Here is a 25,422-nt window from a genome sequence, read left to right as displayed (position 1 = left end):
AACTACCAAACAGAACACAAGACAGGATCAAGAGTAGGCAATTTGCTCCCTTCAGTCCATTCCACTACTCAACGTCATAGCTTGTCTCATCTTAGTCAACCCCACTTTCCTGCCTGATTCCCCTAAATGTCAACTCGCCAAAACAGACATTTTTGGGGCAATTTCTGCTTCTAATAGTAGAAAAATGTTAAAGCACGTTATATATTTTCACAAGGTAAATTTCAGGTAGATGTAACCTTTAAGGTCTAAGCTGTGCAACATGTTTGCAGCTTATTTTCATTGCAACTGATGCCGCTTTTAATCCCCCTACACGTTAAGGTGCAATTATTAATAATAGGCAATGAATGTACTTGATGTTGCAGCAAGGACTGGGGTAAGGCATCAGTAAGACCTCATTTGGAGTACTGTGTGCAGTTTTGGACTCCTTATTTAAGAAAGGATGTGCTGACATTGGAGAAGGTTCAGAGAAGATTCACTAGAATGATTTCAGGAATGAGAGGTTTAACATATGAGGAACGTTTGACAGCTCTTGGACTGTACTCCTTGGAGTTCAGAAGAATGAGGGGGGAACCTCATAGAAACATTTCGAATGTTAAAAGGCCTGGACTTAGTAGATGTGGCAAAGTTGTTTCCCATGGTGGGGGAGTGCAGTACAAGAGGGCACGACTTCAGGACTGAAGGGCACCCATTCAGAACAGAGGTGCGGAGAGATTTCTTTAGCCAGAGTGGTGAATCTGTGGAATGTGTTGCCACGGGCAGCAGTGGAGGCACAGTCATTGGGTGTATTTAAGGCAGAGACTGAGTAGCCAGGGCACCAAAGATTATGGTAGTGAGGTGGGGGAAGTGGGGCTAAATGGGAGAATGGATCAGCTCATGATGGAATGGCGGAGCAGACTCGATGGGCCGAACGGCCGACTCCTGCTCCTGAGTCTGATGGGAATGCAGGGGGCAGCTGCTGGGGGTGGGGGGCGTGCACTAGGACCTGCCCGGGGAGCCCGCCGTCGCCCTGGGAAACCGAGTCCGCGAGCCAATGGGTCGCGCCCGCGGTCGCCCTGGTAACCGAGCCACGCGCGTGCGGGGGGAAATAACGGTCACTGACCTGCAAGCGGGCCCTGGCCCTCGGGACCCCCGAGCCCCACCCGGCTCAGGGACGACGCGACGCACCGGTAATTTCAGGCGTTAGCCGTGTACATACATACACGATGCACGATACACGATACACGATACACGATGCCACCGACAGCGCTGGGCCACGTCGACCCGCTCGCACTCGGCGGCGGTCGCCGTTCGGAGATTTAAAAGACCGCCGTACAGCCCAGAGCTGCTACCGCTCTAAGCCATCCGGCGGGGAAACACTCAACACCAACTGCAGTTCCGGGGGCAGACCTTTGCGTTTGTTATTTCTTCTGTGAAGTTGGGTTTAATATTTCATTTTTGTTGGCCGTAACTTTATTTAGAGTGACCGAGAACCCACAAGAGAGTTTCGAAGACGGGTCAGAACAGTTGTAAGTATTTTGAAAAGTACGTAAGACAGATCCTGGTGTGAGTTTTTGGTGCAAAAACAGCTGGATCAGGCGAGTGCGGAGTGTTTATGGGGCCCACCGTGACGTTTGGCCAGGGAGATTGACAGGTGGTCCCTTGTTAGAATGGCAGGGTCAGCACCCGGGTGGGTACTCTGGGTGAGGCAGAAGCTGGGAGCAGTGCTCCCTCTTTCATTTCTGGGAAAGAACCTGGTCATCGGGTGCAAAGTACATGGTGCAGGTGTGGCCCATACCCCGCCACTGACTGCAGCAACGCATTGCCAGTCAGATCGAGTTTATTGTCAAATGCACAAGTACAGAGAGGTATAGTACAATGAAAATCTTGCAGCATCATCACAGGCACGTTGGTATATTTAGCACACAGAATGTAAATTATACATAAAATTATTCCATGCAGTGGGGGGGAAACTGCAAATGCAAGACCTTGGTGTATTTCCCATTGCATCTGGAGATTGAAAAGCTTTGCATTACAAATCTCCAAAGAAGGAGAGCAATTATCCACCCATAGTGGCCCTCCCTCCTATGGTTGGCTTTGTGTGTGGCTGCATTCAAATTGTGAATAACCTGGGCACATAGACACCAAGTGTTACCAGGCGCTGAGGATTTATCTGTGTCCCATTGTGAAGGATGTGTCTGGCCTCATTGTCGTAGGATCTTCTTTTCAGCTGGATCATGCAGTGTGACCTGTCCCTCAATGAAGTGTATATTGCAAAATATCATGTCAGGTACTGAATCAGAATGAGGTTTATTATCACTAAAGTGTGTCATGAAATTTGTTTTGTGACAGCAGTACAATGCAAGACAAAAATTACAATAAATTACAAAATTACTGTAAGTTACAAAAATAAATCATGCAAAAGAGGAATAACAGGGTACTGTTCATGGACTGTTCAGAAATCTGCTGATGGAGGTGAAGAAGCTGTTCCTGAAATGTTGAGTGTGGGTCTTCAGGCTCCTGTACCTTCTCCCCGATGGTAGTACCATGAAGAGGGTGTGTCCCGGATGGTGAGAGTCCTTAATGATGGATGCTGTGTTCTTGAGGCGCTGCCTCTTGAAGATGTCCTCGATGGCCGGGAGGGTTGTGCCTATGGTGGAGCTGGCTGAGTCTACAACCCTCTGCCACTTCTTTTGATCCTGTGCATTGGAGCCTCCATACCAGGTGGTGATGCAACCAGTCAGAATGCTCTCTACCGTGTATCTGTGGAAACTTGCAAGGGTCTTTGGTGACTGGGCTGCATAGAATGACCTCAAGGCCCTGCTGAAAAGAAGATGGTGGATCCTGTTAGATGGTACTCAGAGCAGACTGTGAAAGTCATTTAACAAAATACCTCATCACCAGAAATTTTAAAGAAGCATCATGACTTTGCTTGGCTGGTGGTGAGAAGGGCCTTCTGTGTCAGATTCCTCATGTACAGCCAAAAGCTAAGTGCCTCTGCATGCTGCCCTTGAGGTTGCTGATGTTCTTCTAGAAAGTACACTTGTCGTGAAAGTCTGGAAAGAAATGCAGTGGTCTAAATGCAGTGTGTTATCCCAAATAGTTGTGTAAAAGAGGATGACACACGAGACTGCAGGTGCTGGAATCTGGAGCAACAAATAAGATGCTGGAGGAACTCAGCAGGTCAGGTGGCATCTGTGGAGGGAAATGGACAGCTGACGTTTTGGGTCAAGAACCTTCACCAGCTCAGATGAAACTAAATTAGCAGTTTCAATCCAAACCAAATTTACTTGGAAAGTGGATGTTATACTGTCCATGTAAAGCAAAATTTTGCCAGCATAGGGCCTTTCTTTAATATCTGATCTAAGTTCATAACTTTGACCAAGAAATGTACAACTTTTAGCACATTGTTCAGATTTGAATAACACAAGAATCTTAAATAAAAAAATGTGCTTATTTGTATAATATATCCCTGTTGACAAATCATGCATGTGTTTATTTTCTTTTAAGCTACTAATCTGCAATGACATGATTATGTAGTTTTTCACATTGTACAGTTAGAGTTGACTGACTGAATAGGAATGAATATTTACATTAATAGCTAGGAGGGCCTGAGAAACTTCATCATAAATTTACATTTCATTTACTATTGACCATTTACTACTATCTCAAATGACTGCTGAATTTTCCCTCACTGTTCCAACATCTAAAGTGTTGTGAATAAGTATTTCCAACCATCATTGAAGCATGAATGATTCTGAGGGGTTTGACAGGGTTGGTGTCATGAGCATGTTCCTGTATGTGGGAAGCCAAGTTTCAGGATATGGGGTTGACCACTTAAGGCAGAGGTGATGATGAATTTCTTCTCCCAGTGGGCTGTGAATGTTTGGCATTCTCTATCCCAAAGGGCTATGGATGCTGATCCTATCTGTTCAAGGCTTAGAGAGAATTTTAGACTACAGAGAAATTGAGATTTTTCCTGTTTTTCCTTTTGTTTTTGAATTGAGGGTTATGTGGATCAGGCAAAAACGAGTTTGTAACCAAAGTCCGATCAGGTATTATCTTACTGAATGGAAGAGTGGGCTTCAGATTCAATCCTACACCTGTTTTTAATGTTTTAAATTAGTCCTACTTTGGATCCGTTGATCTGACTGTGCCACCCACTTTCTTGAAAATGCTGGAATCAATGAAACTACCTGACAAGTTGCAAAGGCTTTTTCTGGTGTCTTAGCAAATATTTCTTCCTCACTGTTATTACAGTCCCCACTGCTTATAGTGGGAATGTCAGTGCAAATGTGATTTTCCTGCTGTATGCAATGGCCAATAAATGTTTTTTTTAAGCCTGACCTTTTGACCAGTTGATTCCAATTTCTCCCTGCTTTGCAGCTGTATTTAAATTTATTCTAACTGTAATCCTGTGCTATTTAGAGATGATTAGAGGGCTTAAGTACCCAGGAGGTACTCTACCATTAGTATGGTATTATTTGCTTATGTTTGTTCTTGGATTTAGTGCACCTTAACAGGGTAAATGCTTGTGAGTAAGGACAGTTGTTTTTAACAGATTTAATGAGCATTTTAAATACTGTCATTTGCAACTTTGAAAGACCTTAATGTAAATTGCCTTTGCTTTTCCACTTTTTGAATGGTATAAGTGACTACCTATTTTAAACATAGTTACTTTAATTGGTGAGGATTTTAATAGGAATCAAGTAATTAACTGTTCATTATTCTAGCTGTTGTTCATGGTGTTTGCTGTGCACAATTGGAAGCCAGGTTTGGCTCGCAACAGAATTACAGTAACTCAGAAATTGTACTCGGAATTAATCTGCTATGTGCCACAATATTTTAAAGAACAAAATAGAAGCAAATTGCTCCTCACACTCCTAATTCAGAATTAGTCAATGAAATAAAGAAATTCCAGATATCTATTACATCAATGGAGGATTTCAGATATGTTCGGGCAAAGCGGATAGTTCGAATTTTTAACTGAGATGTTGGACTTGTGGCTCTTTGCTTCATATTTAGATCCTAACTTTTATGGCTCAGAGACCTGGGTAGGCACGGTAGTGTAGCGGTTAGCATAATGCTTTACAGCGCCAGCGACCCGGGTTCAATTCCGGCCACTGTCTGTAAGGAGTTTGTACGTTCTCCCCGTGTCTGCGTGGGTTTCTTCTGGGTGCTCCGGTTTCCTCCCACATTCCAAAGATGTACAGGTTAGGAAGTTGTGGGCATGCTATATTGGCGCTGGAAACATGGTGACACTTGTGGGCTGCCCCCAGAACACTCTACGCAAAAGATGCATTTCACTGTGTGTTTCGATGTACATGTGACTAATAAAGAAATCTTATCTTCCTGTGAAATAGGGACTGAGCCTCATACCTGAGGCAGGACTGGTACTGTGATGATAATATGCCAGTAACAAGATAATGGCCCAATTTTTCCAGGATATTGATAATGAAAATGTCAGCATTAATTTCATTCCCTCATGAACCTACAACTTTGGGATTTTGCTGAAATCCTTGCGGTCACTGATTCCCAGCAAGGGGCTGTGGCTTGACTATAGACGTCTCATGAAGTTTGGCAGAGAAGGAACTTTGCCTTATTACCCTACACTTGCCAGGGGCACTGGAGAATTTTGTGCTGGGTATAAGGAGGACAAGGGGGATTATTGAATGGATGTGATTGGCAACAATAGCCTCAAGTTAGAGTTTGGTGATTTTAAAAAGAACTTGGACTATTAATAACTTACTTTAAATCTTTCAAAGATATTAAAAAAATTCTCTAACTGACTTTTAATTTATAGAAAGGCATTTAAAGGTTTTATGGTTAAATGGGGTGGGAGGTGCAATTAAGTATTCTTGAGCTGTTTTTAAAGTGTTTCCACTGAAATATGTTCAGAAACATTCAAAGGCTAAGTATTGTCATTTTCAGTCGTGCAGGGCAGGTATCATGAACAATAAATGAAAAAAAAATTATTAATTTGCTTGTTTGATATCACGGTCCTCAGCAAAAACTTGTATAACTCTTGCCCGTTATAATGTATGGTCTTTTACATGAAACACTAACTGAATAATCTGTCCAAGAATGACACCTAATCTGAGTAATTTCTGTTTCCAGTTCAGCATTCTTCAAAGATTTATGATTTTGACATTTTGGCCCAGCTAAGTCCAGAGTCAAGACTACAAAAATCCCTGCATTATCCTAAAACTGGATGTAGCAGAGAGCTAAAACAAAATCTGCATAAGTCTTATTTACCTGGCAATATACTTTCATGTATTGTTTTCATTTTTGACGTGCTCTGCACTGACCGAACTGATTCCACTTCTATTCCCAGTTCTCTTCAGGTTCCGAGTGATCCAGAGCACCAATATTTGATATTGACAGCATTGAAATTTTTTCGCACAGAGAACAATCCATACACGTCTGGTGTGTAGAGAGCCAACCTTTGTTTATTGTGAGGAGCCCACTGCTGCAAAATTCTGTTTACACATGAATCCCAGGACATTGTGTGCAGACAAATACGCCTTGCATGTTTAACACATGCAACGGGTAGGTTGAGAGTTGCAGGTTAGTCCCATGGAGGGAAGCTGAGAGGTGGTGTACAGGAGGATTGGAGTATCAGTCGATGGTATGGTGGGGGGAGTGGGTGTGAATGGGAGAGTGCAAAAAAAGGAGTTGGTGTTCAGGACCTTGAGGGGTGGGGCACTGAGGTCAGGTGTTGCAATCAGCTGATGGTGGAGATGGGGGTTGATGTCCCACTCGGATAGGGAGGTGGGAGGGTGTGAGGGATCTGTAGCAGAGTGTAAGTCTGATTCTCACTGGTGTTTCTACTTGCTGGTAACACTGAAGTAGGCTCCAAATTTGTAGTTTAAGGCTAAGGTAGGTTTGCACGTGTGGGTGAATTTCACACGTGATATCCAGACATGTGGTACTCCATTAAACACCACTGTACTTGCCCAGGCTCATACTCAGAGAGGATTCAGAAACAAAATCATGAACTTAGGAATAGACAAAGATAATCATTGTTTCCTGATAAATTTTTAACAGGTAGCTTTCATAAACATAACAGAATTTTAAGGCCATGTTTTATTCAATGTGGCAATCGTTTCAATGCACCTCTCTGGCTTTATAATCACATACTTAAAAGTAGATACTGATATTGATAGAACATAGAACAGTACAGCACAGGAACAGGCCCTTTGGCCCATAACGTCTGTGTCGGACATGATGACAAATTAAACTAATTCTCTTCTGCCTGTACATGATCCATATCCCTCGTTCCCTGCATATTCATGTGTCTATCTAATAACCTCTTAAATGCCACCAATGTATCTGCTTCCACCACTCCCCCGTCAGCCTATTCCATGCACCTACCACTCTGTGTATTTAAAAAAAACTTATCCTGCACATCTCCTTTAAACTTTCTCCCTCTCACCTTAAATGCATGTCCTCTAGTACTTGACATTTCTACCCTGGGAAAAAGATGCTGACTGTCTATTCTATCTTTGCCTCTCATATTCCTATCAGGTCTCCCCTCAACTTCCGACATTCCAAAGAAAACAACTCAAGTTTGTCCAACCTCTCCTTATAGGTCATATCCACTGATCCAGGCAGCATCCTGGTAAACCTCTTCTGCATCTTTTCCAAAGCCTCCACATCCTTCCTCTAATACAGTGACCAGAATTGCACATAATACTCTAAGTGTGGCCTAACCAAAGTTTTATATAGCTGCAACATTGCTTCCTGACTTGTACTCAATGCCCCGACCAATGAAGGCAAGCATGCCATATGCTGATTTACATTTAAATTTAGAACTTAAAAAAGTTCTTCATACATTTAGGTCTCTCCTTTAATCTATGCTAATATATTAACGTGAAGACAAATTAATTCATATATAGAACACTACAGCACAGTACAGGCCCTTCGGCCCACAATGTTGTGCCGACATTTTATCCCGCTCTAAGATCTATCTAACCCTTCCCTCCCACATAGACACATGAATGATAGAGAAATGTGGAGCTATCTCAGAGTCTCTTAAATGTGCCTAATATATCTGCCCCCACAACCTCCGCAGGCAGTGCGTTCCATGCACCCACCACTCTCTGTGTTAAAAAAAACTTACCCTTGACATCCCTCTTATACCTTCCTCCAATCACCTTAAAATTCTGTCCCCTCATGTTAGCCATTGTCGCCCTGGGAAAAAATCTCTGACTGTCCACTTGATCTATGCTTCTTATCATCTTGTACACCTCTATCAAGTCCCCTCTCATCCTCTTCCTCTCCAAAGAGAAAAGCCCTAGCTCGCTCAACCTATCCTCATAAGACATGCTCTCCAATCCAGGCAACATCCTGGTAAATCTCCTCTGCACCCTCTCTAAAGCTTCCACATCCTTCCTATAATATATTTTTAAAACATTAATTGGAGCTGGATTTTCTGGTCCATGCTGACACACACACACACACACACACACACACACACACACACACACACACACACACACACACACACACACACACACACACACACACACACACACACACACACACACACACACACACACACACACACTCAGCACTAGTCTGCATGGATACCCCAGTGGAAAAATTGCTTTGAAGACATCCCCAATCTTCAATGCCCACTGATGTTTTAGCCATCCCATTGAGGAGGTACAGTGGGTGGTGAGGGTGACAATATGAGGAGCAAGTTTATAACTTGAAGGGCACCATGGGCTGGTTTCAAGCATCTGACTTCACAGATTGGTGTTGGCAAGGTGACCTCATATTCATAGTGAAAACCTGCATGGGACATGCATATGTGAACCCCGCCTACAAGATTTGAGCAAGACTTTTGACGGGTGACTAAACTACGCTCATGGTTCAGCTGTCTGTAAATATGTCTAAAACATTGTGACTGACATTCAGAAATGTTCAAAAAACTATTAAAAACAATGAATATTAGTTATTAATAATTATTTAACAAAACATTTCAGACAATAATAATACATTTAATTAAACTCAATTCAAACATATGTAAGTTGTTAATATTCTGTTATTGTTTAACAGCGCAGTTAAACTCAATTAACTGGCATTATGTTTTAATCAATCAGCAAACCTTTTTAAAAATTAACAACCTTTATTTCCCCATCATCACTGGGATTTAAACCTGAGTGTTTTAATGGTTAAATGATCCACGTTCTTGATTAAGTCACTAGATGGAGCACTCCAATTGGTTTATACATTATTATTTAACACACTGTGCCACAACAAATGAAGAAATTATGAAGGTTATTTGTAACATTAAAGTTACTACCATCAGGGAGGAGGTACAGGAGCCTGAAGACCCACACCCAATGATTCAGAAACAGCCTCTTCCCCTCTGCCATCAGATTTCTGAATGATCCATGAACCCATAAACACTAACGCATTATTCTTTAAAGAAGTATTTATTTATTTTGTAATTTTATGCTTTGCCCTGTACTGCTGCCACAAAACAACAAATTTCACGTCATAAGACAGTGATGATAATTCTGATTCTATTAAGTATACTGCAGTAAATCAAGTCATTATCTAAAACTTCTTTCTTTCTGGTTTATTACAATTTTATCCAGATGGAGTTTACAATTACAAAAACATGGGATAGTTCACCAGTCTCTCACAAAGGGATTACCCTGACACTCAAACCAGATGATGAAGGAATACTAATGGAGGTAAATGCCCCTTTCTTCAATGATCCTCTGTCCCCAGATGGTCCAAGAGGAAAACCTTACAATCAGTTATGGAATTATGAAGGTATGGTAAGCACCAATTTTACCAACATTTTATATTGAGAAACATAAGCATAAGCCTTATTGATCAGGAAACTTTTTTTGCATGAAAAATGTAAATTTTAGTTTTAATGTGTATAATTTTTTTCCACTACTACTTTTTCAGCCATTATTTTCAAATAAAGTCTTGTAGAACAGTTATACTTATGCTGTCAAGAGACACATAACCAGATCAGGTACTGAACATTGGGTCAGAATGCGCTGCCAACAATCCTGTGATTCTGTAGAAAAGTCGCGATGAGCTACTGTGCTTGTAGCTGCACATTCCAAACGATTTCCAAGCTTCTGCTCTACAGTGCAGAAGTTGGGAATGTACTGGAGGTCAGATAACAATGCAGTTCCATCACTGGATTCACCACTGACTCCAGGGGAGTTCTGTAATTTGCTTGTCTGAAGTCTGGATCGTCAGCTTTATGGTACCCATAGCTGATACATTAAGTATGACCCAATTCATTTGAATGGGGTCATCAACATTCATTTAAATGGTAAGTTTGGGTAAGTTCTTTTTTTATTTTCTTATTTCAGTGTTTTTAATTAATTAATAATAGTTTAATGCATGTAATTGAGACAGTGACACCAAGAGGACCTTAGGAGCTACACAGGGCTAGCACAGGGATCAGTTGCAAGACACAGCCCAGGCTGAGGGTGATCCAGCTCTATACGTTACACAATGACAGTTGTTGGTGTGCTAAGGAATTGAAATTGCATACAACCAATCGTGATCTGGATTGCCACCAATTGTTGTGCTGGCTAAGATCAGGCAACAGCACAGTGTGAGAACAGTACATCCATATGCTTTTAGTATTATGCAGCAGTGCCACTCCAATTCTTACCATTGTCTCTTTTCTTCTTTACTTTGATATATCTTCCTTGCCATTTTCAGAATCTCTCGTGTCAGGATATTTTCTATTTTAGGAAATTAGAAAACTCGGGAAAAAATTTCTATAATTTAGTTATTATTAAAAGTTATTGAATAATAAAATCATGGGTCAGAGAGCATTATCTCCCAACATTCATCAATTCAATTCATTGTGTGAAACACTGAACCAATAAACCTCCACTTTCATTCCTCAACCAAGTGACTGACCAGTTCCCATTCTTTTTCTAATGCTGCTCAATAGGAAAACCAAGAGCTTCCATTTATATGGTACCTATATACATAATGAAACATTTCCAGCTACTACATAAAGGCATTACCAAGCAAAATTTGACACGGAACTATAAAAGAATGGGTGACATCAAAGGGTTCGGTTTGTGGAAGTGCAAAAAAAGAGATGGTGCTTTAAGTGAGATTAAGGAAGAGAATTCCAGAACTTAGTGCTTGCTATATTAGTTGAAGAAGGTGGGCCTGCTAGTAGGAGAGTAATTTTTAAAATTTTTTGGAGGGGATCTGAAAATTTCTCTCAAGGCCAGCATTTATTATCCATTCATAATTGGCTTAGAGTTGGTGGTGGAGAGCCATCTTGAACTACTGCTGTTTTCTGGTGACAGCTGTTGGAGAGGGAGATCCAGGGATCAGACCAAGCAGTGATGAAAATGGGGTAATGAAAGTGGCTACCATTGGTGGACCATAGAGATCACAAGGTATACGAGCCAAAACCAAATTAATTAGAGTCATAGTTATATAGCACAAAAACAGGCCCTTCATCCCAACTCGCCCATGCTGATCAAAATGCCAACCTAAGCTAGTTCCATTTGCCTTCATTTGGCACTCACAACCTTTAATATCCATGAACCTGTCCAAAGGTGTTTTAAATGTTCTAACTGTACCTGCCTCTGACACTTCCCCGGTAGTTTGTTCCATATACCCACCAGCCTCTGTGTGGAAAAACTTCCCCTCAGATCCCCTTTAAGTCTTTACTCTCTCATCTTAAACCTATGCCCTCTAGCTTTAGAGTCCCTTACCCTGGGGAAAAAGACTCTGGCTATCTACCCTATCTATGCTCCTCATCATTGTATGTACCTCTACAAGGTCACCCCTTGGTCTCCTTCCCTGTAGGGATATTAGTCCCAGCCTCTTCAGTCTCACCTTGTAACTCAAGCCCTCCAATCCTGCCAACATTCGTGTGAATCTTTTCTGCATTCTCCTTAGTTTAAGCACATCCTTCCTGTAGTGTGGAGAGCAGAACGGCACACAATAATCCAAATCCAGTTTCACCAGTGCCTTGTACAGTTGTAACATGACCTACCAACTGTTGTACTCAGTGCCTGACCGATGAATGCAAGCACACCATATGCCGCCTTCGCCACTCTGACCACCTGTGTCGCCTCTTTCAGGGAACTATGTGCTTGTACCCCAAGGTCTCTCTGTTCAATAACACTCCCCAGAGCCTTGCCATTCACTGTGTATGTCCTGCTTTGGTTTAACTTCCCAAAGTGCATCACCTTACACTTGCCTGAGTTAAATTCCAGCTGCCTTTCCTTTGCCCACTTTCCCAGTTGATCTAGATCCTGCTATAATCTAAGACAACCTTCTTCACTGTCCAATATACTACCAGTTCTGGTGTCATCTGCCAATTTACTAATCATTCCACCTACATTCGCTATCCAAACCATTAATATGTATGACACAACAACAGGGGACCTAGCACCGATTCCCTGTGGCACACTACTGGTCACAGGCCTCCAATGTGAAAAACAACCCTCCACTATCATCCTCTGCCTCCTACCATCAAACCAATTGATTTAGCCACCTTTGATTGCTGTCAGTATTCCCATTGTTCCATTCGGGTGGGTCAGGTTGACCTCTGGAGTTCAATTTAAATAAAGATCATTGGGAAGAAGCTCCAAGAGGTGTAACATTCAATGTTAGCACACTGACATACTTGCATCATCAGTAATGTACAACGTTACTTGTGTTTTCAGGAAAAACCTAGCTTTATTTTTCTGTTCTTTTGTTTATTTTGTTTTTCTAATTGGTCAAGTTCCATGTGAGATGGAAGTTGGAAGATGATGATGCTTTCTGGGGAATGGAATGAAAAGGCCAAAAAAAAAGAACAGATCTTGAATAACCATATTAGTTCAGTGTACCTATAGCAACCCCACCAGTTAAAATATAACATCTATCCCATATAATCTCTCCCTATATAATTTCTATCTCTAATCAAGTTTCATTCGGAATTTGTTTAAGTTCTAAATGTGTTATGGAGGTCATGTTTACTTGAATGTTCAGTGATGTTAGTAAATAATTGTCTTGAGTATATCAGTATGAAGTACTAGCATAAAACATGAGTATTTCAGTAAATTATTTTTGTAGTGTGTTTTGTTAAATCTCCCACTAAAACGCTATATTACTGAAAAACAGTCCATATTAGTAGCAGGAAGAGGGAAATGAAATGACCAATGAAACTGGAAAGAAATCCCATTGTATATGGAACTCATTATTCATCATTGAACCTGGTATTAGTAACTGTGAAAAAACATTTTTGAGCCTGTTGCTATGGATGATTCTGCAGAAATATGTGACATTGGTTAATGATATCATAGAATGGAGCAGAATGGTGTATGTACACATAAACATTTAGTTCTTTGTATGGAATTATTGATGGAAATACTTTCCTGAGGCAGCACTGGTGACAATGGCAAGTTTACATTAAATGTGGTATTAAGTTGATTTTTCTCCAAAATTACATGTACAATAATTTTTTTATCAAAATGTCTGAATTTTGCATTAAAGCAGTCAAACTTAATAATTTGTTTGGATTTAGTGAGGCACGTTTTTCTAAAGAATATTTTTAGATTCAATTGGCAACACCATTATTGGGCATGTACATTGTCAGTGCCCTCTGTCAGATTTTGGTAGAGTTCATGACTTACTCGTTAGATCAATGGTAGTTAGATTATTTTTGTACTTGTATAGCAAGCACAAGGCAAAATAAAAATACATTCCCATTTACAGCCTGTGCTGTTTGATTCAAAAATAAAGATATAATACCAACTATTTTGGAGGGAATTTAGGCCAGGCAGTCTCTATCAAGGCAATATTTTAGCAGCCCCAACTTGTGAAACTGGTGTCTTGTGTATATTTGCTCTATGAATTAAATGAAGTTCCTGTTTTTAGTGCATTAATTATTCATTAATATAAAAACTTAGCTTTTTTGATTATGACTGTCATTCAACCTCTTGCGCTCAGGGAGTTAACAGTGAAAGGCATGGAATCTATTTCCTTCAATTGGTTATTTGTTTAAGAAAAGTCAGGTTTTAAAGAAAAAAATCTTTCTTTTCTATTTCTGTCTCTTTATTGCTTTCTAATCTTCTCCTTTATTTTGTTTTTTTCTTTTTTTCACCCTCTTTATCCCTGTCATTCATTTAGATCCCAGGTTCCTGTTATTACTGGGCAGAAAATTTTGAGCTGAAGGGACAGATAAAAGTCTAACCAGTGAGTGCAGTGGAATGCCCTGCTAAAGCAAGTTCTGGATGACGATTTAAAAACTTGGTGACTGAGGAGACCGGGGCTCTGGGTGCTGGATAAATCTCCTGCATATAACACTAGTCTGGTCTGTCGAGACTTTACTCAGTGACATAAACATTTGCATAATATCTTGAAAACTGCTCTCTGCAGCCTTAAGTTTTTAATTTTTCCATGTTTAACAGTTGTGGAAGCATTTTTCTTGAATAGTTGCAAAGAACTATACCTCGAAGTGGAACTCTGTCCGTGAGTATCAAGATTTTTTTTCTCTTCACATTTGAATGCTATGGGTTGTTTAGAATCTCTGTTATAATCTATGCAGGCCTAGAAATTTACCTGTTACACTGTGGGGGGGGGGGGGGCGCGAAAAATGACATTGCACAGGTGAAAATTATGTTGATGAGGCATTAAGAAATTTTACTCATGTTTCCAGGTGCATTAATGCCAATCATTAATAGCTGGTCTTTTTGCTGCAATATTTTCCAGCACCCTAGTCCTATTCTATTAGTGTTCTCCGAAGCCAAATGCCATCAGCAGAAGAACCATGCTCATTGTTGTCTCCAGCGAGATATTCAACCGCATTGGACTACAAAATAACAGTTTGCTGTTCACTCACAGAAGAATCAGCTTTAACTAATGCTACAGGTCCCACTGCAGTGTAGTTTAAAAGGCCAGTCACATATTTGCTGCATTAGTAGACAGTATTGCAAAACTCTCTGCAAAAGAAACACGAGATAAACCGACCAAAATGTGACCCAGTTGGCAAACCACCAGGTGGTTTTCAATAGGTTTTCCTCAAATTTGAATGGCCAGAAATGCCAGGAGAAATTCTGTAATTAGAGAAGTGATTCCATATTCAGCAGATGAGAAATGATTGAAAAACAGGAGAAAGACATCTGTCAAGAGATAACACCCAACATTTTATCCTACCAGACTTCAGAGCAAGTTACCCTCTTAACAACATTTCTTGCAGGAGAAGTTTCCATACAAGCTACCCTTCCACATGATAGTCCTCACTCACATCTATGACCTCAGTGGGGGAGAGACCAAGGTCAGATTAGCCATCTTATTGAATAGCAGAGGAGTTTGAGGGGGCCTTACTCTTGCTCCTATTACTTATATGTTCTTAATTAAATACTCCAGTCAGTTCAACTAAAAAATGTTTATACAGTAAGCCTAAGGTCTTTAAATTTCTGACTCACTTATTTCTGTTCTTAGATCCTAGAAAATTAGATACAGAGACTATCCACTTTTTTTTAATCATGGTACTTTTTTTTGCATGGTAAGATTAAATTTCTTTGAAAAATAAAACATGGACAAAAATGTGGAACTTGGAGCATGGTTTATGAAATCTGAGTTTTGTTATTCTGGGTTCATCCATGTGTACCACATGACTGTGCACCATTTACTGGATTTTCATTCACGTTGGAGTTGCCTGTGAGGTTTGCAGGTTTGTCCTATAGCAGCAGGCTTACACTGCACATGTGATATAAAGTATACCATCCTGACCAGATCCCAGACTGCTGCTGGAAACATAACTCTCTGGGCTCCTTTAAGTTATTTACTTCCTGGTTTTCTTTCATGCCCTCCACCCACCTACCACCCTTTCAAGGTGGCCACAAGAGCACATCAGAGGCTGGGTATTCCACAGCAAGTGAGCCACCTCCTTTCCACTATCTACAGGAGCGTAATGGAAAGTTCTTGACCTGCCGGGATGAGGGCAGCTTCAAGAACTCTCAGGAAGCTCAACATAATGCAGGACAAAGCAACCCTCTTAATTGGCACTCCACCCACTGCCCAGAGTACTCATTCTCTCCACCAGAGGTGCACATTGGTTCCAGTATGTGTCATTTACAAAATGTACTGCAGTTACTTGCCTATTCTGTTGGCATCTCCCAACCTGTACCACCAAGACAGAGAAGGTCAGCTAGCACATGGGAACACCTCCAAGGCTCACAGCATCCTGATTTGGAAATGTATTGCCATTCCTTTGTCTTCACAGGGTCTAAATGCTGAAACACCCTATCCAACAACACCCTGGGAGTATCTTCACTAGAAGGACTGCAACCGTTCAAAAAGGCAGCTCGGCATCACCTTCTCAAGGGCAATTGGGGATAGGCAATAAATGGTGGCCTTGCCAGTGATGCTAAATCCCAAAAATGAATAAATGGGAAAAATAGTGTCATCTCCTTCGCACCTTCCCAAGCCAGGAATCCTCATTTGATTTAATTGAGAGCTCCTCCACACTCCCCATAACTTATTGCCAGCAGCTGACACTCATCTGAAATTCCCCATCCCCCCCACTTGCTAGATATACTTCTATCCTTGGACATAGTTGATTGCTTTTTTGCACTTTGCACTGGCATTGGCCTTTGGGCACCACTGATTTTCCAAGCTATGTGTCTGTGACCATGATCATTTGTGTGCCTTGTAGTGATTGTTTAGCGTGTCTCTGCAGACATTGATGAAATTCCTGGTGGTATTTTCCATCTTATACCATGCACTTATCTTCATTAGCATTGATCTATGGAGCTGCTGATGATTTGTGAAAAATCTCTCTGTATCTTTTTCACTAAAAATGTTTTTTTTCTCTTAACCTAGTTGATTGGGAATTCAAATGTAATTTATTTTCAGTTTAAGCCACGTAATATAATGCATATTTTTTTTGTTTAGCTTAATTTCAGTTGTAACTCTCTACCCTTTTTTGATATTGTTAGACATGGACAACATTTTGTACTATTACTTGCTGGTAGACGGAAAGTATGGAAGGTAAGTGATTACATAAGAATAGTACAATGATGGTTGTTGACCACTTAAATTGGATCTTTACAAAATGCATCACAAATTAATTTATTTTGCTGCATAATAGTTCTTGTGTTCCAAAGTTCCATAGAGACTTCATGATTTTCCAAAGTAATTTTATTTTGATTTCAATGGAACATTCAAAGACATGGCATAAATAGTAATTGACACAGTTTCTCTGAACCCCTAAAGTTGAAATTTGGAAGAAATTTTGTGACCATTCAGAGTTTAAGTTTCTTTTTAATTGATTTTGGTGCCCATAATCAAAGATATATTTATCATTTTCAGTAATTTTGGCATGATTTTGGAAGTTAGGATAAAGATGTCAGTCATCCCTGAGGCTGACAGTTAATCCTAAATAATAGAGGAAGTTTGCCTGGAATTCAGTTGTATTGTTGTTTCTTCAGCATTATGTAATTGATTTTTTTTTGGTTGGAGTGAAATGTATTAATGACCATTTCTGGATAATTTTGCATCACTCTGGAAATTTGATTTCTGAACATTAGTCACCCTTGTGTCCTTGATCTGATTTCCACATCAAGGGTGCATAGGATGATGTAATTCTCCATAGAATGTACCTTTTTAATTTTTGCAGGAAAACTTTAACCTCTTTGTCTTATGAGAGACTGTAGTCGGTCACTCACAGGACAACTAGTTTTTACCATTAGACTGGTTGCTTGCCAGATAAGTCAATTACTCACTTAATTATCTTTAGCACTCCCACCATGCATTGCACTGACAATAGTCCCCACCCCTTACAATCACCACCCTCCCTGATCTTGATCTTGCTCTTGTGTCTCGTGCCTCCACCCTGTAATATGCCACATCCATCATCTGAGCATTGAAAATTCCATCACTATGCCGCACACCCACTAACCATTCCAAACTCTCAGTCTGCAAATCCCCTACCACCACCAAGCTGGTCTGTTGATTTTTTTTTTACTTGATGGTAGATAGCTCTGTCAGAGTGCTGTTAATTTTGAAAATTTGTCTGAAGCATGTGAATGAAACTTTTACAAAATATTGCACATGCTGAAAATCTGAAATAAAAATACAATATGTTGTGGAGAAAGACATGGAGTAAATGTTTATTTGATGCTCTTTCCCAATTTCTTATCATGCCACCTTCCAGTATGCCTTTGCGTCTCCTAAACTGAGGATTCTCCTGGCTCATAGTTGATGGGTACTTCAACTATGTCCATTCTGTATCCTGCATTTCTGCTCTTCCCTCTTCCTTTGCAGCAGGACAGTGGAGTTGAGAATGCTTCACCAGTCTCCACATTCACTGGCTCTGCTTCTGCCATTTCTGACACCTGCAACAATAACCTACCATCTAGCACACCTTCCCTATCCCTATCTACTGTCCAGACGACAGCTTTCTTTGTGACCACACCTCTGTCACAGACTCCCCTTTCCACTACACCTTCCCATGCCAATACAGGAGGTGCAACGCTTGCCCTTTCACTTGCTTTCTTCTCACAGCCTAAGGTTCCAAACACTGCTTCCACATAAAGCAATACACAAAAAGTGCTGAAGGAACTCAGCAGGTCAGGCAGCATCCATGGAGGGAAATAAACAATCGACGTTTCTGTCCTGATGAAGGGTCTCGGCTCGAAATGTTGACTGTGTTTATTTCCCTCCATGGATGCTGCCTGACCTGCTGAGTTCCTCCAGCACTTTTTGTGTATTGCTCCAGATACATCCAGCATCTGCAGAATTTGTCTCTGTTCTACATAAAGCAATAATTAACTTGTGTGTCTTTATGATTAGTATATAATTATAATCATTGCTCTCAATGCGATCTCTGCAATTGGGATTCATATTGCAAATTGGGTGACCACTTTATGGTTAACTTTTGTTTGGTGCACAAGTCTGGCTCCAAGTTTGTGGTAGCCAGTTGTTTTAATTCACTGCCGTACTTCCACTTTGGGAGCTATTCCTCAGTTCCCTGCCCTGTTTTGAAGAAGAAATGAGAAGCAGCACCCTGCCCTTCAATTATGGATTTTATAGCCATACAGTACAATGCTGAGTTCAACAATTTCAGGCAATTCCTATTTTTCACCTTCTCCAGATCCATTTTTACTTTTCTCATTCCCATCTCATTTTGCCTTTCCCATGTATTCACTACTTTTGTTATTTATTCATTACTTTTATAATTCATTTCCTGTTTTTCATCCTATCACAGACCTTTCCTTTTTTTTTCTTTTTTTGCTCCCTTTTTCTCTATGCCTATATCTTAAAATTTATTCTGTCTCTTAATTATTTTCTAGTGCATATGAAAGAATATTAATGTGAAATATAAGACACTGCTGGAATTTCACAAATTCTTTGTAGTAGAATAACTGTACAAAGTTAGTTCTGCACCTAATTATCTATCCCATCATATAAAAGTGGAACTTTTAACATCTTTTATATAGAAATTAGAGTAAATAACTCTGCAACTTATTTGAAATGGAAACATTTTCTTATATTGTCACCTGATTGGACTGTTAGCAACTGCTGGGTTTTCGTGTAGCTATTGTTATTTATCTAGATTTTTAATGTTCTCTTTCACTTTATTGAGTTTTGAAGATTTGATTCGTCAGAATGCAATTGTGTCAACTTTCTAAAGTTAAGCTAAAATTCAAATGCATGAAGCTATTAACTGTTTTCCCTTCACATTAGAAAGAATTGGATTTAGAATATGACTCTACAATTCATGATCAAAATTGGGAAGGCAAAGCACTTCTTCCTTGGAGTTATTTCCCTGACGGTGTTAACAAGTTCAATGCTTATGCAATTCATGGCTCTGGTGATAAAAGAGTTTATGAGGCTCTGTATCCCATACCTAAAGAGCAGGTAAACAAGGGACAACAGCCTAACTTGTGAGTATAAGCATTTGCTGTTTATTGCTTTCTGTCCATACTATCTAAACATATAATAAAATTGCAAATCATAATACTTAGAATGCATATTGACTTACAAGTTGCCACAGAACACCCACATGACCTTTACAATGATCAAATGTATTATAAGACACTTCAGTGCAATTTCTCCCTCTAATATGTTGAGATGTGATCCTGTTGTTTAATAAATTATGTATAACCTAAACTAGTGGATATTTGGCCCTTGCTATGTATTGTAATAGTGCTTTTAAGCATACTTCATTACCTCCACATAAAGGGTCATTTTTTTTCATCCTTCATAATTAATAGTACTTTTCATTTACATTTCCTCAGGCGAAATAATTCCACAATCACATGGAAAATATACTTTGCCATTTACATTTGTGTCTTTCCTGTATGTAATACACTGCTTTTTTTCTGTGATATTTTTAATGCAAGGAATCTCTGTGCAAGGTTGTGTAATCTCTGTCTCTGAAATCCATGCAGGGGCACATTGATGATGTTGATCCTCAGACAGTTGGGATGCCATGGCGTACTATGTGATCACGTTTGATTTTTCCACTTCTCCCTGATGTTTTTGATTTTTGTGCCATTGGTGCTAAGTTGCTGATTGACTAGGACCAAAGAAACTACGTCACTCATGAGAGATACTTGATAAAATATCTTGCTGAATTCCAGAATTCTCTCTGCATTTTTTTTGTTGCATAACATGATGATGTACATTTATAATTTTCATATGTATTCAATATTATGCTACTAATATAACAAGAAATACCTTAAAATGTTTGAAGTTTTGAGCTGAGAGAAACTGATTGTGGAGTTAGTTTTAACATGATAGTGAGATTTGCCGATTCTGGTTGCATACAAAAAACTATAAGCTTAAGGTTAGGAAGGTATTAAATGACCTACCAGGTTTAGACATTGTATTTAAGGGATCTGATTTGCCTTTTGACTTGGGAATAGTCATTTTAAAAATAATATTAGTGGCATAAATTTATTTGCAATTCCTGAAATAAGCAAATGTTTAAGCCACTAATAATTGATAGTGATTTTACTGACAGGGAAGCTAAATCCATTTCTCATTTTGTTAAACTCATGTTCTTAATATAAAATTCTATGAGCCTAACTCACTATCAAAAGTGTTAAATTCTGAGGACATGGTGGTTTCTAGAAAAGGCACAGGTACTAGTGCTACTTAGTGCTCCCTGGGCAATCATTTTTCATTACAAAGCCTGTATTGTGAGTTGTGCTTCTGAATTGTGGCACTCTAATATACATCAAGCAGGAATATTTCTATGGAGTGTAATGATGGAGCAGAGAAGGACAGCTGGTGTTTCTGGCTATGCTACTAGACATGCCTATTGTGGAAAGTTAGATGCAAAAGTGCCCAATCTCATCTCCAGTGGAAGTTTTCAATGGCTGGTAGAAAGCCCAGAGGTCCATTGGAATGAAATCTATCCCCACAGTTCTTTCTGTCCTGCTTAATTTACAATTAGAAAGTGTATTCCAACCTGAGGAGCTTAAGATCCTTTAATTATTATGATCTAATAAACTTCTTTGTTAAGTAAAAGATGCTCAGATCTTGTCAAAGAGTTTGGAAATTTGTTGTAACTTTGGGAACTACAATAGATCACTTCCATTGAATGTGTTTTCTCTCCATATAAACTTGCATTGTTTTCCCCCATGCGATTAGTTGCATTCTTTTACCACATTAAATTAATTGGCATTTTTATGTACTGTCTTGAATATTATTGGTGTGGTTCTCTGTCCTAGTCATCGCTTGGAATATTTTGAGGATTTCAGCTTGAGCTCTGTTATGGGAGACAAATGGAAACAGCCCAGGTCTGATCTATGGAAGCCTGTTGATGGCACGAAGAAGTGGTTAGTTTGTTTTGATTGTTGTTATTGTCTTTCAACTCGTGGTATACCTGTCTGAGACTCGTATTTTTTTTCTTCAGCTGAGCATACTCTTCATTGAGATTTCAAGTGTGTTATTTAAAAATGGCAATATTTTTGGACTAGGCCTGTATTATAACTTAATTGAACATATAAACTTATTGTACTTCAGTTTTACAGTTTGAAGCTCTATGAAATTTTCTTCATCTTGTAAAATATAGAATCTGAGAGGGAAGTAGGTTAATACCCTGTTCTTTAAATTAACACACAATTTTTACACTACATTTTAAAAATGTATAGACTCCAAGTCTTAGCACAAGGATAAACACGCACCAGCATGCAAACTGAATTAATTATATTTGGGGATATGTGTCAGTTTCATAAATTAGTGCTGACACTTAACACAAAGCATAGAAGAGTATTGCTGATCACAGCATATTCTGGTGGAGGAATTACTGGAATGGAGAAGGCAGTTAATCCTTGTGGCTCTGTACTACCAAAGAAGCTTATCGTTTCTGATCTCTTTGAGACATTAACTTTATCTCAGGTTCTAAACAGCTATATTGAAGTAATTGCACATTCCATTCTGCTTCCGTAAGTAACCTTGAAAACATAATAGAGTATGCAGCCACGAACACAAGTTGCCATAAGTGCTGCACAATTCCATCTCTGCACTGTTAGCCAAGAAAGAAGAAAAACTCTAACACCAGGCTCCAGCCAGTACACTGTCCTCTTGGCAACATCTACCTCACAAGATCCTGTCGAAAAGAAGTGTTAAATTACCTATCATTGGAAATGTCCTCGGAATGCAGCCTGTTGTAACTTTGCAATAAACAAGGCTTTGAGTAAATAGGACCAACTCTGTGTGAATCACTAACCACTGCAATCTATACTACAGGACTTTAATTAAATGATTAACTGCAAGTGGAAAGAATTCATGCCACATTACTAGACCTGGCAATTGATCAGTGTGGGAAAAGGTCTAAGTACAACTCTGCTTAGTGAGTAAGGCTCACAGGCATAGTTGAACCTTCAGGAGTAATTTTAGCCATGTTCTACTCCCTTATGTTCTCTGAACTTTTCATTTAATTGTGAATATTTAAAATTGTACATCTGCAAACATTTTACAATAGGTGTATAAAAGGCTTGTAAATAGCAAAAAGTTAATCCCTAAATTAAACTCTTGTACCCATCAAGAATGTGATATACATTGGGGGAAGGGAATAAATGACGAAAAATTGAACTATACAGACATGCATGAAGCCCCTGTCTCCAATCAAGTGGCCCCCTCAAAAATAAGGAAATATGAGGAAAAATGCCATAATAAAAATTAAGGTGATTTTTGCCTGGAATTGTGATGAAATTTTAACTCTGCAGTTCCCAACAGCAGCTACCTGCAGAGCTTGCAGTTGTCATGTCACTGCCCAGTTAACCACTGGGAAACCATTCTGCTCTTAAAGGACATGACCATAGCTCACCAGTGCAAAATACTGCCATGAGGGTGAGAGAAAATGGAGGAGGGAAAATCATTCATAAAAAGACATCTGCAAAAGGATCGAATTTCTTTGCAGAAGTACTTAGCATCATGAAGACACAAGACTGCAGATGCTGGAATCTGGAGGAAAAAACATACTGCTGGAGGAGCTCAGTGAGTCATGCAGCATCTTTGGAGTCAGAGGGATAGATTGTGTTTCGGTTTGAGACCTTGCATCAGGATTGCAGGGTTTCGACCCGAAACATCGACTATCCCTCTGCCTCCACAGATGCTATTTGACTCGCTGAGTTCCTCCAGCAGTTTCTTTTTTACTTATCATCGTAATTCTACTGGCCATGATTTCCTTGCTTTTGAGAAGTGCATGATACCCTTACTGTAAGCAGTTGAGGTTCTCAAATTGAAACTTGATGACCTCACTTAGATATTGATATAATTTTAACTTGGATAGGAATGGAAATGAAAATTGGCAGTGACCTATAATAATTGGCTGAATTTAGCCTTTATAATAATTGGGTACAGGTCTGGGGCTCTCTTTTCCAACTCTCATGTAAATTCTCTGAGGTAAGAAAAATATCTATTCCATGCCATGGCTTGTTCCCACATCCCAAAGGTATGTGCTAGGTTAATTGGCTTCTGTGAGCTACCACTTAGTGTAGATGGGGCACAAAGAATGAAAGGGGTGTGCTTATGAGGGAAATTAAGCTGTAGGTCTATGGGGAAGTAAGGAGAGGGGAAATGGGACTGAAGGAGGTTGCTGTACTGGGAGCCAGCATGGATCCAATGAGCTGAATGGTCTCCTTTCCCTCTTTGCCCCAATAAGTAAATATTTCACTCCCACCTAAACTCAACCTACAAAACTATTCCAATGTAAGTCAATGAAGGTTTGAATAATAGAATCTTTTTTTGTTAAACTGACCTTAAAAGTGGAAATCATGTTCTTTAAATCATCTCTTAGATTATGCACTTGTTTTCCTCTGCTTTGCCTTTTGTTTCCAAGTTTGTTCTAATGTTATTTCCATTGACTTTGCAATAACTCCTTTTTTTTATCACTTTTTTTTACTGTTGTCTTTTTCACAGCCTTTCTCCTTTTGTTTGTTTCCTGTCCTGCTTTTCTTTGGCCTGGTTCTATACTCACTCAAACATCTCATTCAATGCCAAGATCTTCCTATTCATGTGAAAGGCATCCATCTGAAGTGTTAATCTGTTTTTCTCTCTCCTCAGATGTTGCCTGAATGGTTGGATGTTTCCAGAATTTCCTTGCTTTAGTTCAAATGATCAGAAAGCACATTATTTTGATTTTGCAATATATCCACTTGCACTTAAATTTGTAAATGTAATATTCTGAATATAAATTAAAGAACATTGACATCTGGAAGTATTCTTGTACAAACAAATGTTTGTTTCAGTTGTCAAAACTCAACATTGTCTTTAATAGAATATATTAATAAAGCAGGACCCACAGAATACCAAGAAATGTTTCAGTAATAGCATGTATTGTGATAAGATGAACAGCTAATATATCAACTGAAAATTAGCGTTGAACCTGAAAGTAAAGATATAGTTAAAATAAATTATTTAAAACCATAGTAGTTTGAAATACTTAACAGACTTTTGTGCAAAAAATGTATACATTACTGTAGCAATTTCCCTGTATCATAGAGTTAAATAAGAATAAATGTAACACTTGAGACTGATAATTAGTGTGTCATGTAAAGTTTGAAATTGAGATTATTTGTTTGTATGAAATTTTTCAAAATTACCAAATAAATCATAAAAAAATACAATATTCAATATGTTATAATGATCCATATGTTTAAAAACCCATAGCAAGTAAATAAATTGCAGGCTTTTACCAGCCTCCAACCTGCTATCCCATTTGATTCCACATGAAGAGGAGATCTGGACCTTGCAAAGTTACTCACTATATGCACTTGCAATATTGCACGTTCAACTTTAGCTACAGAGTGTTGGCAGGAGCTGTCTATTGAAAGGAACTTGTTTACGGTTTGAGTTCTAGATTTTGATGATAACATTGCAGAACTGTAAGGAAGAGGATCACTAGTTTCTCACCACTGTGGTCACCAGTTTAATTTGAGATTTCCTTTCCACGCCATGTATACTCATTTTAAAAAGTAT

At 39.3% G+C, this 25,422-nt stretch overlaps 2 protein-coding genes across 6 annotated transcripts in view; one reads left to right on the top strand and one right to left on the bottom strand.

The window, feature by feature from the left end:
- sclt1 (sodium channel and clathrin linker 1) overlaps nucleotides 1-1,336 on the bottom strand; it is a 48,331-nt gene extending 46,995 nt beyond the window's left edge. The window contains exon 1 of one of the 2 annotated variants that reach the window (XM_052037579.1): nucleotides 1,100-1,336. The gene's annotated coding sequence lies outside the window, so the exon portion shown is untranslated. The remainder of the gene's footprint in view (nucleotides 1-1,099) is intronic. The other variant, XM_052037586.1, reaches the window with a different exon arrangement.
- Nucleotides 1,082-24,988, top strand: c2h4orf33 (chromosome 2 C4orf33 homolog). Of its 4 annotated transcripts, none has more exons than XM_052037606.1 (7): nucleotides 1,082-1,166; nucleotides 9,585-9,765; nucleotides 14,394-14,454; nucleotides 16,926-16,977; nucleotides 19,675-19,874; nucleotides 21,669-21,776; nucleotides 24,508-24,988. In XM_052037606.1, coding segments are annotated over exons 2-7 (603 nt in total). In that variant the 5' UTR covers nucleotides 1,082-1,166; the 3' UTR covers nucleotides 24,509-24,988. The 4 variants fall into 4 exon arrangements, with proteins under 4 accessions (XP_051893566.1, XP_051893595.1, XP_051893576.1 ...); XM_052037616.1 differs by lacking the exon at nucleotides 1,082-1,166 and adding an exon at nucleotides 1,378-1,505; XM_052037626.1 differs by lacking the exon at nucleotides 1,082-1,166 and adding an exon at nucleotides 1,392-1,521.
- Nucleotides 24,989-25,422: the final 434 nt, after the last annotated feature.

The sequence above is a fragment of the Pristis pectinata genome, chromosome 2 (assembly GCF_009764475.1).
Source record: "Pristis pectinata isolate sPriPec2 chromosome 2, sPriPec2.1.pri, whole genome shotgun sequence".
NCBI lineage: Eukaryota > Metazoa > Chordata > Chondrichthyes > Rhinopristiformes > Pristidae > Pristis > Pristis pectinata.
This window is presented reverse-complemented; position numbering and strand designations above follow the sequence as displayed.

What these genes read in the sequence shown, in the direction of transcription:
- c2h4orf33 (XM_052037606.1), top strand. Translation starts at nt 9,585, where the DNA reads ATGGAGTTTACAATTACAAAAACATGGGATAGTTCACCAGTCTCTCAC. An exon ending in TCAGTTATGGAATTATGAAG is followed by an intron (nt 9,766 to 14,393) that starts GTATGGTAAGCA and finishes CATGTTTAACAG; the next exon opens with TTGTGGAAGCATTTTTCTTG. An exon ending in GTAGACGGAAAGTATGGAAG is followed by an intron (nt 16,978 to 19,674) that starts GTAAGTGATTAC and finishes CCTTCACATTAG; the next exon opens with AAAGAATTGGATTTAGAATA.